This window comes from Musca vetustissima, unplaced genomic scaffold, assembly GCF_032173495.1.
Source record: "Musca vetustissima isolate MV318-11 ecotype Yass unplaced genomic scaffold, APGP_CSIRO_Mvet_v1 utg1965, whole genome shotgun sequence".
NCBI lineage: Eukaryota > Metazoa > Arthropoda > Insecta > Diptera > Muscidae > Musca > Musca vetustissima.
Window position 1 is genome coordinate 84,879 of NW_026880781.1, and position 17,206 is coordinate 102,084.

Consider the following 17,206-nt stretch of genomic DNA (forward strand, 5'->3'; position numbering starts at 1 on the left):
ATTCAATTATCCTGGCAAGCATACTCAACTTACACCAGAAGATCTGCGGCTGCAGCATGTGGAAGGAACTGCATACAGACTTGAACTTATAATTGCCCTGACAATCCTACTCAACTTACTCCAGAAGATCTGTGGCTGCAGCCTCTGAAAGGAACTTAACATTGAGAGTCCGCCGCCGGTCGTCCATAGCATGGATGCATCAAATAGGACGATTAATATACATAAAACTGGAGGGAGAAGTCGAATGAAATTAAAGAGTATCTCTCGACAATATCGATATTCGTCAGAATGCTAGTGCTTTGGCAACTCTGTCAAACTGGACCCAAGATAACCACGGGAAGACACCAATGGTATTCTAGGAAACGTAAGTTCCAAACTTCCGTTCATTAGAAGCCCAGTACCTCGGAACAGTCCTTGACCACAAATAACATGAAAAATGAATGCGGAGGAGCCTACTAAGAGAGGTCTAATGGCACTTTGCTCATGCAAAAACTCAATTGTAAAGAGCTAGGGACTAAAACCGGAAATCATACACTGTATATCCAGTAGTCCGACCTATTGCATATTACATTGGCGAAATCTGTAAGACCTACTGCAGGAAAGACGGCAGAAAATGATCTGAGGAGTCTGATTACAGAACTTCTAAATTCATCCAACCTGAGAATAAAAACATGGCACTGCAGGATTAGATCCCACACATCCAATTGCGAAATCCATGAAGTGGATTACTGTCGTTTATGTGAGGATGAGAAAGAGCTGAAAAAAATTGAGTGGTGGTAGTCACAGTCAGTAAACCATAATACCGAACAAACCTAATACCACTTGCCAAACCATCAGTTTTCCAATTACAACAAGTTCAGCGCTAAGTCATCTATCCTCAATGTTCAGGGCTAAGTCATCTATCCTCGCCTATTGGCAATGCACATTGAGCTAAATTATTTCTCCGAGTATTATTAGAACGAATGCAGAATACTATAATGGTGATCTTAAATTTCTACGACGAATTGAAATCTATATACTATATAGTAATTTACCTCTGTAGTTATCAGGTCGTATGGAAGTTTTTAAGGATTTATCTTCAGATAATTTGTTTATAAATTTGCTAATCAAAACAAGAGTTAATGGGATATATCAATAACGTTTCATCGAATCGTATCGTTTTTTAATGCCCTAATTAAGGCATCTGATTTTATCAGCATTTCAGGCAATATTCCAATGTTGTTACCTTTAGAAGGTCCAACCAAAATTACATTTGATTTCTGGTCCAATTGCCTTTCCAGCAAAAGAATGGTAAACCACATACATCCACATTAACATCTTGTTTGAGCCTATCCTAGTCCTGTCCAAATGCCATGGTTTGAGGGAAAATATTTGTGGCAGCCGTGGCGGTTGTGGCATTTGCCGGGCCAAGTATTTGCTGCTGCTGCTGCGGATGTTGTTGTTTTCCCATTTGTGGCTGGGGTTGATGTTGTAGCGGAGGCTGCTGGGACTGTTGTTGAACTCCTCCCGTTGCTGCCACATTTGTAACAATAGTATATTGTGATGGCATGTTCGCTTGTTGTTGTTGTTGCTGCTGCTGAGCCTGTTGTTGCTGCATTGCCAATTGTGGATTTAACATTACCGCATATCCCGACATGGCCGCTGTTGTCTGAACATTGGTATTAAACATTGAATGTTGCTGCTGGAAATGGGGATACCCATGTCCTGCCATACTACCAACCGAACCAAACGGTGGTGGCATAAATCCACTGGTTAGATTTATATAACCCTGTTGATTTATCGTGGTTGGTTGTATGTACAACATCGGCTGCTGAGTGTGTACCATATCCATGGACGATTGACGCATTGCCTTGTGGAATTTTTCATATTCCACATAGTGTTTGAGACGCAATTCGTCCTCTTCGATTAGCTGACGTTGTCGTAGCAAGAGCAAACGTTGATGTTGGGTGGCTCCCAGCCGGGTACTACACAGCTGGCTGACCAGGGAATCTAGATTGTGTTTAATATCCGATTGTATGACTGTAGGCAAGAGATTGGGATGGGTGGCGGCCAATGACATAGGTTCCTCCTGGGTGGCCAAGGCTAGACGGCCGGCGGCGGATTCTACTAAATCTTGTGGTATATAAGGATAGGGATGAAGAGCTGTTGGTTGTTGCTGGATGGGTGTCACAAATGGCAAGGGTATTTGTGTGGCTGGGGCTAATTGTTGTTGTTGAGATTGTTGTTGTTGTTGCTGCTGCTGCTGTTGGGGCTGTGTGAGCTGAGTTTGAGAAGTTTGCTGTTGTGGTTGTTGCTGTTGCAGATTTCCTGCCTGATTTTGTTGATTGATTACATTTGCCATGGTCTGATTGAATAGCTGTTGTTGCTGCTGTTGTTGTTGTTGCAATTGCTGCTGTTGCAACTGTAGATCTGCTTGTATGGCATTGGATCTCTGGATTTGTTGTTGAATTTGCTGTTGCAGTTGTTGTTGTAATTGAGCAGCTGGTTCCATGTTATAGATGGGAGCCGACATTGGAGCAGCAGTAGCACCTTGCAAGGGTACAACCACAGCAGCAGCAGCTGAGGCTGTTACCGGATTTTGTATCGCCGACGAACCCAAAGGCTGATAGTTTAACGACGAAGGCGACAATAACTCCGTGGGGGTATTATAACTATTATTGGCCGTACTATTAATGGCCTGTAAATCAATTGTAGGCCTTAGTATGGCCACTGTCACGGGCACCACAAATGGTTGTTCCTGGGTCGGTGTGGTATCCTGTTGTTCCTGCAACAGAAGCTGTTGTTGCTGCTGCTGCTGCTGCAGTTCTGCGGCCGCTTGCAGTTGCTGCTGCTGCTGTTCTTGAACATGACTAACACAAAATCGCGATACCTTACGGGCATTCAATTCCTGTTCCGTCCTCTGCTGTTCATTGAAAACTTCATCTGTCATTTCCACATTCCTTAGGGCAGCCAGTTTTTTCTCCAAATCGGCAATACTAGTTTGGCTGAGGCCACACATACGCTGCGTATTGGTATTGGTGGTGATGGTGGAATCAACACTGCCCCCTGACAATGGTGGTAGTTGAGGTGTCTCCAAACTATTTTGTTTGGAGAGTTTTTGATGCAGATCCATGTGTTCGAAAATATTGACAATGGGTTCGGCAATTGGATTTTGCAAAGGAAATTCGGAAAATTGCGTTTGTGTTGGTTGTGTCAAGAGATGGGTTTGTTGTTGCGGTTGCAACAGGGGCATAGCATTTTGTATATCATTACAGCCACTGTTATCCAAAGAGGTACGTCTCGAGTTAAAGGTGGTAGAGCTGCGTGTGGAACTCAATGGTCCTGTGGGTGTATCATCATCACCCTGGACATGTAACTGTTGTTGCTGCTGCTGTTGAAGAAGAGGTGTCAACTGTGTTGTCACCTGCTGCTGCGGTTGTTGTTGCTGTTGATGTTCATTGTTAATGGAGGCCACAATGGCCGAGGCAAACGCCTGGGCATGGGTAATATTTTCCAATTCGATTTTCAGTTGTTCCAGCGAATGATTTGTATTACCATTGGTGGCTGCCATAACAGCATTACTAGCCTCCTCACCGGAGGGTGTAACATACAGAGGCACTGCTGCAGACTTGGAACTACCGCCGCCACCACCACCCTGCTGTTCAATTTGTGTGGCGTTCTTTGATTCTCCCAAGGAATTACTATCCTCTGAATTAGTTGTTGTTGCTGCGGTGGTGCTGTTCGAATTCGGCAAGACCACAGGATTTACAAAGAAACGTGATATTTTACGCCCCGCCTTCATACTATTCTCAGGGGTATTTGCAGTATTCGGTATGGAACCACGAAAATCATAGGGGGGTGAAGAATTCTCTGTGGTACATTCATCACTGCTGATGTTTCCCAAATCCTCCTTTTTAATATCCTGCAAGGAGTCCTTAATAATATTCACATTGGGATATTCATTTTGCAGAAAATCGACATATTGATTCCGTGGCGGAAATACCGAATTGGGGGTGATGGTATTTTCCGGGGAATAATCCGATGTAATTGTGGTATATTCCGAAGCTGTGCTAGTTTTTCGAGATGCTGAATCGGAATTATTGCCGGTATTCTCTTGATAGCTGTTGGGATTGGATGATTCACCGACAACTGGATTTGTGAGGTTAGGTTGCGTTGGTAGTGAATTAATTTCGTTGTATTGGTTTGTATTAGCCTGGCCCAAAGGTGAATTTTGAATTGTTTCTTGATTTTCCAAAACACCATTGGTAAGTTTGGAATCTGAAGAATTGGTTACATTTAGTTCTGGTATAACTGTCGTACCATTGTTCATGGCCTCTGAGAATGCCGCCTGTGGCTGTTGGCCCGCAGATACGGGAGAATCCACAACTGATGTCTCTTGAATTGGTTGTGTGTTAGGGGGATTTTGTTGTTGGAATATTTGCGTTTGTTGTGCAGGTGATTGTTGTTGTTGCTGCTGCTGGGAATCATATGGAATGTATTGTTGTTGGCCATTTATGAGGAGTTGTCCAGTGGCTGGCATTGCTTGGGTTTGATTCTGTGGCGCCCCATATTCCAGTTGGGGCTGTTGAGTTGTTGTTGTTGTGGGCGTGGATGTGGCTTGTTGATTGGTCACAGTTTGCTGAATCTGTTGTTGTGATTGTTGTTGTGGGACTTGATTTTGCTGACCCATATATTCCACTTGAGTAGTTTGCGGAGCAGTTGTTTGCTGGGTTACATATTCCATTTGGGGAATTTGTGTTTGCTGTGGTGCTGGACTCTGTTGGTTTACATATTCTATTTGAGCAACCTGTGGCTGTTGCTGTTGTACTGCAGGGATTTGTTGTTGTATATATTCCATTTGTTGTGGTTGCTGTTGCTGAGACTGCTGGGTTACATACTCCACTTGTGAGAGCTGTGATTGTTGGTGCTGCTGTGTTGCCACTTGGCTTTGTTGGCTTACATATTCCACCTGGGAAGGCTGAGATTGTTGGGGGTGCTGAGTTGCCACTGGTTGACTTATATATTCCACCTGGTTTTGATTTTGCTGAGCTGACAATTGATTAACAAAATCTGGCTGGACCTGTTGCTGAGGTGTTTGTTGGGCCGGTGGTGTTTGAAGACCAACAAAATCATGTTGCAACTGTGGCTGTTGTTGTTGCTGCTGCTGTGGAATAAATTCCAACTGGGTTTGAGGCATATAACCATTTTGTTGTTGTTGTTGCTGCAGTTGAGGCTGTTGACCAGAAGCATTAGGCATTTGATTTTGTTGTATGGATTGACCAGCCACATGTTGTTGTTGTGGTGTGTTGGAAATAAATTCTGATGGGGCAACAATTTGTTGTTGTTGCTGATTAGAAATGAATTCTGTTGGGGCAACAACATGCGTTTGCTGTTGCTGCTGAGTGGTTATAAATTCTGGTTGCTGCAAATGTTGTGTCTGTGCTGGTGGTGTTGTATGCTGAGCAACATATTCAATTGGTGTCTGTTGTTGCTGCTGCTGGGGAGCTTGAATTTGTTGAACCTGCTGTATGGCTGTGGGTGTTTGTTGAGCAATAAATTCCACCTGAGGTATAAATTCCACTTGAGTCTGTTGAGGTTGTTGGGCAACATATTCCCGTGGCGGGACTTGTTGTTGTATTAATTGCGTTTGGTTCTGTTGCTGTAAATATTCCGTTTGCGTTTGGTTCTGTTGCTGGGATTGTTGTACAAATTCTGGTTGTGTTTGTTGTTGCTGTATTGGAGGAGTTTGTTGTTGTTGCTGCTGGGGCATAAACTCCGGCTGTGTCTGTTGTGTTTGTATTGGAGGAGTTTGTTGTTGTTGTTGCTGCTGCTGCTGCTGTGGAACAAACTCCTGTTGTGTTGGTTGCGATTGTATGGGTGGGGTTTGTTGTTGCTGTTTTTGTTGGGACACAAATTCAGGTTGGGTTTGTTGTAGCTGTACGGGAGGTGTTGGTTGTGGGACATACTCAATAATGGGATGTTGTTGCGGCTGTGCGGTGATATATTCCAATTGTTGGGGCTGTTGTTGCTGTGATTGTTGTTGGGTGATATATTCCAATTGTTGTGGTTGTTGTTGGGTGATATATTCTATTTGTTGCGGTTGTTGTTGTTGGGACATTTGTTGTTGTGGTTGAGAAATATATTCCATTTGTCCCTGTGGTTGCTGTTGTTGTTGCACCATTTGTGGGACACTTGTCTGAGTTAAATATTCCACTTGAGCTTGTGGTTGCTGTTGTTGTTGCATTGTTGTCTGCTGCTGATTACTTTGTTGATTCAAATAATCCACCTGTGCTTGTGGTTGATGCTGGACTATTTGTTGGCTATTAGCTTGGTTTAAATAATCCACTTGAGGTTGGGGGGGTTGTTGTTGAGCCCCAAAATCCATTTGTGATGGTTGCTGAACAACAATTTCGGAATTGATTTGTCCAGAAACAACAGCCGTGGTGGCTTGTTGTTGCACAGTATATGTCATTTGTTGTTGCTGCTGTTGTTGCTGCTGTTGTTGTTGTTGCGGTACCTGCTGTTGAACAAAATTTTGTCCTGACTGATTGCTGGCCGGCTGTAAAATGGCATTCAACGAATTGGCCAATGATATTTGACTAGAATTATAGAACTGGGGTTGAGTTGTAGAGGGCGCCGCATTTGTGGGCGATGTTATTTGATCATCCTGAGAACCAGATGAAGATATAGGAGTCGATTGGAATTGCAAATATGTTTGGGGTCTTGTCGCCTGATCATTGAGTTGCAACTGTTGTTGCTGCTGCTGATCACCTACCATTTGTGTGCTAGATGCTGTTGTTCCTACTTGCATTTGATTTAATTGTTTTTGACTAGCCTTATTGCCATCCTCATCTTCTTCGGAATCGACTTCATCCTCCTCCTCTTCTTCTTCAACATTTTCCGGCAACATTTCACGTTGCTTTTGTAGAGCAATTTTTTCCAAACGCGACTTTTCATTTTGTAATTGAAATTGTGTTTGCCGCTGGACACGTTCTTTCAGCAATGAAAATACTTGGACTTTCAAGAGCCGTACAATGGCACGAGCATCTTCTTCGGTAATAAGATTCTCCTGCATCATATCATCACACACCCGTTCACAATCATCATTGACCACATCATATTCAAATTGAATGGCTTCGTTTTCTTTGTGTTTTGAAGATCGCTTCTTGGGATCCAAAAATCTCAAACGAAACTCAATAACATTATTATTGGGATTCTCTAGAAAGGCCTCCGTCGAAGTGGGTTCTACGCGAATACCAATATCCTCTTCAAAGAATTCGGAATTTAATAAATCCTTACACTTTGGGCGATCTTCCTTTTTCAGTTCTATACATTTTTCAATAATTTCCCTTACCTTGGGATCTTCGACTTTGCTCAAAGCCGCCGGCTTAATACCCGATATCACCTTTTTATATATCTGGGCCGGGCCCTTGCACTCACTGTAGGGATATTCGGACACAGCCATTTCCAACATGCACATTCCGAAGGCGTACACATCCACCGATTCATCGTAGTGCTCCTCGTACATTTCGGGTGCCATAAATTCCGGCGTGCCAATTACCGATTTGGCATGTGAACGATTTTTCAGTGTGGCCAAACCCAAATCGCCAATTTTTACACTACCCGTGGTACCGGTAATGAAAATATTATCACATTTCAAATCCCGATGTATAATAGGCAGCGGACGGGTATGTAAAAAATGTAAACCCTTGAGTATTTGACGACACCACGATTTCAATACCTTGGGATTGATTTTCTTGAAACGTTTCAAATAGGATTTCAGGGTGCCGGATAACATTAGCTCTGTGACCAAGACAATATTTTTCTTACGCGCCACACTAAATTCCCAATAGGTATAGAAGCGTACAATATTGGGATGCTGTAACTTCTTCAGCATATCGGCCTCTTCGCGGAAACGTTTGCGTTCACTTTTCTTGACTTGCTTGTCGAGTAATTCACACCAGGCCACGGCCACTCCAGTTTCGGTGTCCAAGCCCCGGTAAACAGTTTTGAAGCTACCTCTGCCGACTTCCTTGTCATATTTAAAAAAACGACCACATGGCGACATGGCTACCGGTTCGTCATCATCATCCTTTGTGGAAATAGTAGTTGTGGTCGTCGTTGACACCGGTACCGGAGTGGCAGGAGCACTTGATGACAATGATGTTGTTGTTTTTGGTATTTGTAAATTAGTTTTCTGTGAATCAGTTTGGGGACTTTCAGCATCTACCACACATTCGGAAGTCGTTTCCTCTTCCGTGGTTGTGGTTGTCGCTGTGGTTGTTTCCGTTTTCTCCTCCTGCTCCTTTTCCTCTGCCTCTGGCTTTTGTTCTTGCTCCTCCACCGTTTTTTCCTCTTCTTTTTGTTGTTGTTCTGATTTTTCTTCTTGCTTCTCCTTGCGACCAGCTTCAACACGCGACAGCTTCGATGTACCCTTTGCCACCACACTACATTCAGCAACTTGTTCCTCCAGCTTCTCTTCAACCTTAAACCCTACACGTTTTGAATGTTTACCACCTGCACGCGATGATTTCGATTCTTTCTCCGGGGTACTGGGTGATTCTCGAAGCTTTAACTCGACACCCTCGGGGCGTACAATACGTGTTGGTGTAGGCGTTACGGGCCGAATTATTTCCGTACCACATGTTAAGTCTGTTGTACTTGTACGTGTCGGGGTACGAAATTGTTCTTCCAAATGTTCCGCTTCACGAGATAACATTTCAATATTATCATCATAATCTCGGGGAAATTCTGTTTCCAATTCCAGATAGTTGGTGGTAACATTTCGTGCCGGCGTTTCCACACTTTTGCGTATAAAACGCATATTCGGATTATATTTTTGCATGGCCATGGAACTTTCACGACTATTGCTACGTTCGCCATATTTGCTGGAATACAATTTCGATGATTTGCTCGATGACGTTCGAGATTTCGTTTCGGATTTTGATGATTTTCGATCTTCCATTTTGAATGAAATTTTGAAATATTTCTTATTTCCTTCCAATTCTGCAAATGAGAGGTTTCGCTTTTTCTATAGTTTTTTGTTTTGGTACTTAGCTTTGTCGTCACGAATCTGTATTGAAATTAGAAGATAGTTATGGATTAAAATATTCAAATATTGAAATTGAAAATCTTTCAAACAAAGAACCACCAACGAAAGAAAAAAAGCAACAACATAAAAATAACGCAAATAAAAACAATAATAATATCGTGCTGGGAATATCGTGAAAAACCTCAGTGAGTTGTTGTAGTAAAAATCTCACATCTTATCAATATTGAAAATATTGTTTACATATTTAAGATGTAAATAAACTCCTCTATCGTACTATTATACAAAATGGGATAACATTAAGAATAATTTGAATCTTTAATGACTAATTAAAAAAATATATATATATATATTTTTTTTTTTTTTTTTTGCCAGTTGAGTATGTGGATAAGAATTTGATAATCTCGCAGTAATCGGAGAATTCGTCTCAAGAAAAGAAGCTTGTTGGTGCTCAATAGAAATTATTTGCAAATTTGCTGATGATATATAAGCATTGCAGAGGCATTCTAACCAAATACAAAGCCAGAGATATCAGAACCAAGAAAAATGAAAATAAAAAACAAAATTATATTTCAGTATGATCTTTATTAGAACAAAATAATAATAATGTTATAATTAAAATATTTATAACACCAAACCAATAAAACAAATAAACTTAAATATAAAAAATAAAAATAAAAAAATAAATGTTAAATAAAAAAACATAAAATGTGGTCTTGGTAATTAAGCTTTGTAATTGCGCTTCAATTATATTCTTCTATGTTTCTGGTTAATTTGAGTCGAATGAATTCTATATTGTTCAGTTTTCAATTCGTTTTTTTATCTTAACAAAGCAATATGAAAATAATTTGTTATTCTCCTTTACGTTTCAAATTCATATTTGAAAAGGTATATCCGTATAACCGTCGAAAATCGAAATCCAGAAAGGATGGTCCACTCAAAGCATATATGATACCCTTCACCACTTTGGGTATATTCAACAGATGGAATTCAAATAGACGTCGCATTTTTGAGAACCGTTAACATTAAATTAAACATGTCATTCTGCAACCTATACTAAATTTTTGATCAGATATAGAGTTGCTTCTTACAATGGGACAAAATTATGTAAATCAATTTAAATCAAAATATAGAAATCTAATCCGATTTCATTGAAACTTGTCACAGGTTGGATTATACTATTTTCAGTGTGTTTTAGGCATATTGTACAGTTCATTGTACAAAATTGTGTAGCAATCGGACAAACTTTGGGTCTTTAGTGCACAATTTACATAAAATCCGAAGAAAAAATATATAGGAGCTATATCTAAATATGGACCGATTTTCAGGAAGCTTAACACACACCATTCTAGACTTCATTCAGTACGCTATACCAAATTTTGTGCCAATCGAAAGATATATAGGGACTTTAGTGCACCATTTACATAAAATCGGACGAAAATATATATGGGAGCTATATCTAAACCTGAACCAATATTCAGGAAACTTAACACACATCATTCTAGACTTAATTAGGTGCGCTATGCCAATTTTCGTGCAAATCGCAAGATATATAGGGACTTTAGTGCACCATTTACATAAAATCGGACGAAAATATATATGGAAGCTATATCTAAACCTGAACCAATATTCAGGAAACTTAACACACATCATTCTAGACTTAATTAGGTGCGCTATGCCAATTTTCGTGCAAATCGCAAGATATATAGGGACTTTAGTGCACCATTTACATAAAATCGGACGAAAATATATATGGGAGCAATATCTAAATATGAACCGATTTTTCCCAATTTCAATAGGTTCGTCCTTGGGCCAAACAAGTGACCTATGCCAAATTTCATCCAATTCGGATCATAAATGCGACCAGTACTTTGTTCACAAAAATGCATATACGGACATGCATAAATCGACTTAGAAAATGAGTCTATGCATATTTTCAAAAGGAACTAGTCTATATAGTTTACATTTGCCTGTTAGAAACATATGCACATAGACATAATACCCTGTACCACAGTCTGGTGAAGGGTATAAGAAGACGGACGGGGCCGACAGTATGATACCCTGACATTCAAGAGATGCATCCTAACAGACCTCGGATTTTTGAAGGGCCATTGACATGAAATTTAATTAAATTAAATATTTGATCTGTGTCTATATGTGAGCCGATTTAACCCTACAATTAATTACCGGGCACATTTGTACCTTTACATACCCTCCACTATGGTATGTACGGTATATTAAGTTTGTTTTCCGTTAGTAACTCATCGAAATAATCTTTTCCGACCCTATATGTATATTCTTGATCAGCGTAAAGTTCTATGACGATATAATTTCCGTCTGTCTGATGTAATCACTCTAGCACTGTAACGAATTGAGATATATGCTTAAATTTGGCATAGAGTAGTCTTTGTATGCTGGCAGGTCAAGTTCGAAGATGGGCTATATCGGTCCACGTTTAGGCATAGCTCCCATTTAAGGTTACTCCCCAAATTTCGGTATTTTGGGGTTATTGACCGCGCTTTTGAACAGAATTCGCTGAAATTTTGTACAGTGGGTTCTTATTGGGTACATCAATACACACACATGTCCTCGGCTACCTATGCGAAACTCCGTTTCACTAGGGACAAACTAATATAAATCGATTTAAATCAAACTATTCATTATGCTACAACACAGAATGTAATCTCAATTGGACACCAGTTCATTATTTGTTGCCCAACATTGGCATCTGAACCAATTTTTACAAAACACAACATTCTGGGCTCAATTTATATATGGGATCTACATCCAAATCTGAATCGATTTCAATAAACTTAGCACACGTTAAGCTATCCTAACATTAGAACGTTATGCAAAGTTTTGTGCTAATCGGCCTACATGTAACTCTTTGGTGCAACATTTGCTTAAAATCGGACGAAAATATTAGGTTGTAGAAAAAGATATCCATTATTTTTTATTTATTTTTTCAAATGGATTAAAACAATTATGGTCGATGTTTAGCTCCTGGGCGATGTTATGACAGCTAACATGCCGGTCAACTTCGATCATTTCTCTGATTTTATTGTCATTTTCGACGAACGGCCTACCTGTGCGAGGTGCACCTTCAACATCAAAAATTCCTGAAAGGAATCTACGAAACCAAAATTGCTCATAATGGCTGTTACAGTATCGGAACCATAAACACCATTCACAATTTTAGCCGCTGGGCTTGCATTTTCGCCCTTGTCACTTCCAAAAATATTTTTTACTGCGAAATGTCACCCTTCCAACGAGCATAAGTCTGAAATTGTTTGATTGATACTTTACAAGAAATCTATCAGTACAGCCATCTGACAAAAAAAAATAATGGATTTCTTTTTCCCCAACCTAATATATATGGGAGTTATATCTACATCTGAACCGATTTTCACCAATTTCAATTTCAGGACAAATAAATGATCTGTGTCAAATTTAATCTCAATCGGGTAACAAATGCGACCTGCACTTTGTTTACAATTGAACACAGACAGACATATGCCACAGTTTGGTAAAGGGTATAAAAAATATTCTTTAACTGAAATGAACCACTGATTGTGAGGGAGGAAAATACAAGTTTTTGGCAGAGATGTAAATAATTCTGGGATCCTCTCTGTTAGGTATTACTTGTTTTAAAAGCTTCAAAGTCGCAATAAGGGGACATGCATTTATTTGAAAATATATTACCAAATTTGATTTCCTGACAAGTTTATGACATTTGCGTATCCACAAAGTGACGATCGACACCTCCCCATCTCCTTCATCCTCCGGGTTTCAAAAAATATATATACGAGAAGTACCGATATACTTCATAATAGGATATTTGCACAATTTTATGGATTCGTTTTAAGGTGGAGTGTTAATCACATTTTTTATTGCGCATACCCCGCAAAGTAAAAGTACCTCTCGAATTGGAGTATTTTTATTATACCGAGTTATGGCGTCAATTGAAACTCGTTGCCCAAGTCTTTAGAGGCTGGAAAATGACTTTCCGACAAGAGGTCCTTTGATTCTCTAATCTAGAGTTCATTCACAGACCAAAATTTCTTCTAATACTGCCTGTCCTTCGATATTATTTTCCGAAATCTTGCCGCTTCATTAACGCCTTCAATTGACTCACTAAAATATACCCCGGAATCTATCATTCCATGTGTATGTTTGTTGTGGTCATCATCATAACTACAAAACAGCATGCCAGTGACAACATATTAAGACAATTCGTTATAGGACGAACCCATTATCAATTTAGAAATGGGCAAAGGAAACGCGAAAAAAACAAAAACAAAAATATAAACAGCGTTACACCTCCAAAGATAATTCGTTCATTAAAATATACCATGTTACGAAATGTGATCCCAGAGCAACTTGTATGTATTCACGCACAAGAAAGCCATTGTTTTTTCATTCTTTGGATCTAAAAATATGCATACGGTCTATGCATAATTACTTAGCTTCCATGACCTGTTTTTTATGCTATGCACACACTTCATTAAGCTATAGAACATTAACTTACAACAATAAAATATACAAAAAATAAATAAAAATAAAAAGTACAATGTGCAAGAAAAAAAAATTAAGTGAAAAACCAATTAAAAAATTATAACAAAAATACATTAATGTACAAACAATGCTTAGCTGAAAAGGACAACAAACTTACTATTTCTTAATGAATATTGGTCTTAGAATAATTTCACACTATATACAAAATATCCAAAGGTGCATGAAAAATCCAGGATAATAAAGATATGATAGGTGGTAGGTAGTATGTAGTAAGTAGTAAATTTCCAAACGACCCGATGATTCAGAATTGTGAAAATTTCAATAACTCCATCACAAATGTACCTCCTTCAGTGTAAATCGTATATATCTATTAGTAGCAAATTGTTTAATTACGTTACGTTGATTATTGATGATACTTCAGTTTCGTCTTTGAGTGGTTTATTGATTAGTTAATTCGGTTGCTTTTTGTTTTTTATTCTCAATTAATTTTTCCCCAACGTAAGTTGACAAATCCTTATTACCGAAGTAGTCTACTATATAAACAACCACCACTGAAAAAAAACACAAATGTCAAACTGGGGTAATGGGATGGGATTTGTTATTAAACGTCAACTGTCATTTAGGTACACTGAAAGAAACTGTACATAACCAATCAGCTGATGTGGATGTCATTTATTTTCATGGTGGATGTCGTTTCTAAGATAAACGTTTACATTTCATTAAAGTAAATTATCATGAAATTAATTTATTATTTTTATGAATTTAAGTTGTAATTTCTTTTAAGTTTAATTAACATTAAATCGAGTGGCCAATTTAAAGTTAATTACTATAGTTCTCATCCAGAACCTAAAAGAATCTACTAATTTTACAAGTTTTGCAACTTTTTACTCAAAAACCGTTCCTGAACCCACAAAACTGCATGGTAAAACATTGGATCAAATTTAAGAGAGCACAAAACCAAATGGCGTTTTCTTTGTAAACTTTTTACTCGAGAAATTTTGCCGAGTACATGATCCAATAATAAGGTCGTCCGAATAGGCCAGATGATTTTACCCGAGCTGTCAAAATGCTTTCAATTTTGACTTATTGTGTGAAAACGTAAACAAAAAATTTTACAGCTTGGGGGATTTTAATACAAAATTTTCGATAACGATTGCTTCTGATTATGGCCGAGTAAAAATGGTAAACAGACATGCCTACTTCTGATTGGCTGTTATATTGATTTTGAAGTATTGCAATACAATTCCGCCTATTTACTAGATTTGCGTTCCCGTACTTTTCAAATTATTTGGTACTCTTGGAGCGATTTATAAATGTTTCCCTTTTACTCGCTTTAATAGTAATTTAATAATTTAAACCTTCAGTCCTTCTGTACAAGATGACCTCGCCAAACCGAAGGTTCCAACGATCAACATTGTTGCTAAACCATTGGGGTCAACAAATCTGTTTGTTAGAAATTTTTTGCGTGAGGACTTGAGGTTTAGTCATGGCAAAGCTTCGTACCATAGTAAGTGCTTGGCAACCAAGCCTGAAAACTTGTTGATGCTGCGTTAGAACACAATCAGTACCCAAATTTTGAAACACTGAAGAAGTGAAGATATTTAGAGGAGTTATTCACCTCTCGTCGACCTTTGGATCATAGTACATACATAAACTCATCGTAGACGTAGGTTATATATTTGTCAGTAACACCGACTGACACATTTTTACATGAAATCCACTGTTGCATTTTTAAAATTTCCATTTTGACAACTAAATTCATTCAATTTCAAACAGGGAAGTCTCAGGCATATGTTTCCAATTTTTCCTTAAAGTTACTTTTAGCAACATTTAGCTTTCAAAATTATAATGACAATACCTTCAGTTCGTCTTCGGACGGCTCACAAGAAAGACGCATTAAAAGAGTTAATTCCGCCTACGGGTTTGAAAAATTACAAAATGGCGCTGTGTTAAGTTTCGCTTAACTTGCCACGTGTTTTATCGAACTAAACTAAAAAAATTAAGAAAATCTCGTGCATATGGTGTATGATCCTATATCTTCTATCCTAATAAAAAGTGGACTAGCTGGAGGAGGACGTGCCTCCAGTTTTTAAAGAAATATATAAAAAAGTGAAAATACAGTATTTTTCGGTTAATTACGGGGTTACGGTTACGGGGTTTCCACGCTTAAATGAACAACATGATGGGGCAAAAAATATTTCATAGGAAAATACATGTAAATTTTCTCGGATAATTAAACCCTGTTAATTGATTTTCCCGCTTAATTGGTTCAAAATTCATGTCATCAAAATTAAATTTCCTTTTACTTTTCACCGCTTAATTGCATAATAATAATTGACAAATTGTGGCGGAAATGTTTTTTGAATATTTCGTTTATTTTATATATTTTTTTAACGCGAACAGCAAAATTAGCACCCCGAGCTCATTTTTGTTAACCATTTATTTATTTCTCACACTATTATAATTAAATAGTGTGAAAAATAAATAAAATTTTCTCCTGTCATTCGAAATAAATCTTCAAATGTGGCAACACCACCAACCAACTATTTATTTTCTCTGTTGCATTTTTCCCCAAAATCCAATTAGACTTGGTACTGGAAGACAAAATGTAAACAACTGGAAACACTTGTCAAATTTGTCAGTAACAACGGCAACTCTGCAGCTGATTGACAATTATATATTTTTTATGTGGTCGATGGAGATAATAAGTGCAGATATTTTAGAATAAAAAAATCGAATAGAAAACGGCCGAATGCAAGTTCGCAATATAAATAACAAATTTTAAATGTTCCCCAAGCAATGAACCATAGCAAAAACAACAAATTATTATTAACAATTATTATTAACAAATGATCAGCAAAGAAAACAAGTCCAATCAAGAAAACCGAGTGTGTGTGTGTCAAAACGTAGAAAGAAAAGAAAAAACATCGGACGGGTAACAAGATAAAAGTGAAAAAAATGTAAAAATAGATTGCAAAACAACAAGCCCAATAGCAAAACTAGAGAAATGTGTTGAGAATTCGATGGAAATTCTAAGCCGAGTTATTGTGAAAATTACGCAAAAAAATTACTATATATCTCCACACCCACTTATCGGAACCCCGTGAAAAAACAACAACAAGAAAGTATAGAAAAACAAGATTCCTTTGGTCGGTCATGTGTGAGAGTGTGTGTGCGTTGTGTGTGATGGATGATTTTTCTCCCCACTTCCACTTTGTGTGTGATGTGTGGTGCTGCGTAAGCTAGAGACTGTGTGTGTGAGTGCAATTTTTTTCTACTACTATTTAGCTGCTATCACAGAGATTAATTATAATTATCTGGAAAGAAAAAACACAAAACAGCTTACTAAAGCTTCCAAAAATGCAAAACAAATGTTAAAATGTAAAACGACCAATTGTCAAAGAATCTAAGGTGAACTCCACTAAAAAAAGAAGCCAACTCCCTTACGAAGTGTTCAAGAGAAGGGAAGAGGCGAAAAAAGGGCATCGTCGTCTATTGAACACAAACAAACAAAAACAAACTGAATTGAATTGAATCAAATCAACCGTCCGACAACGATCGAACAACAGCAGCAGCAAAGCGACAGTGAAAAAAGCTTGAGGCAAAGAAATAGAAACAAACACACATTACCAGTAGAGAAGTCACACAAAAGTACGTAAGAAC

General features: G+C 38.4%; 1 protein-coding gene across 1 annotated transcript; it reads right to left on the reverse strand.

The window, feature by feature from the left end:
- Nucleotides 1-1,333: 1,333 nt before the first annotated feature.
- LOC133326607 (serine/threonine-protein kinase Wnk-like) lies at nt 1,334-8,944 on the reverse strand. Its single transcript, XM_061535237.1, has 6 exons — nt 8,395-8,944; nt 6,497-8,205; nt 6,172-6,376; nt 5,825-6,066; nt 2,312-5,710; nt 1,334-2,155 (listed from the first exon to the last, which is right to left on the reverse strand). Exons 1-6 carry the CDS (start codon nt 8,942-8,944, stop codon nt 1,334-1,336), a joined length of 6,927 nt encoding a protein of 2,308 aa, XP_061391221.1.
- Between the last annotated feature and the right edge of the window lie 8,262 nt (nt 8,945-17,206).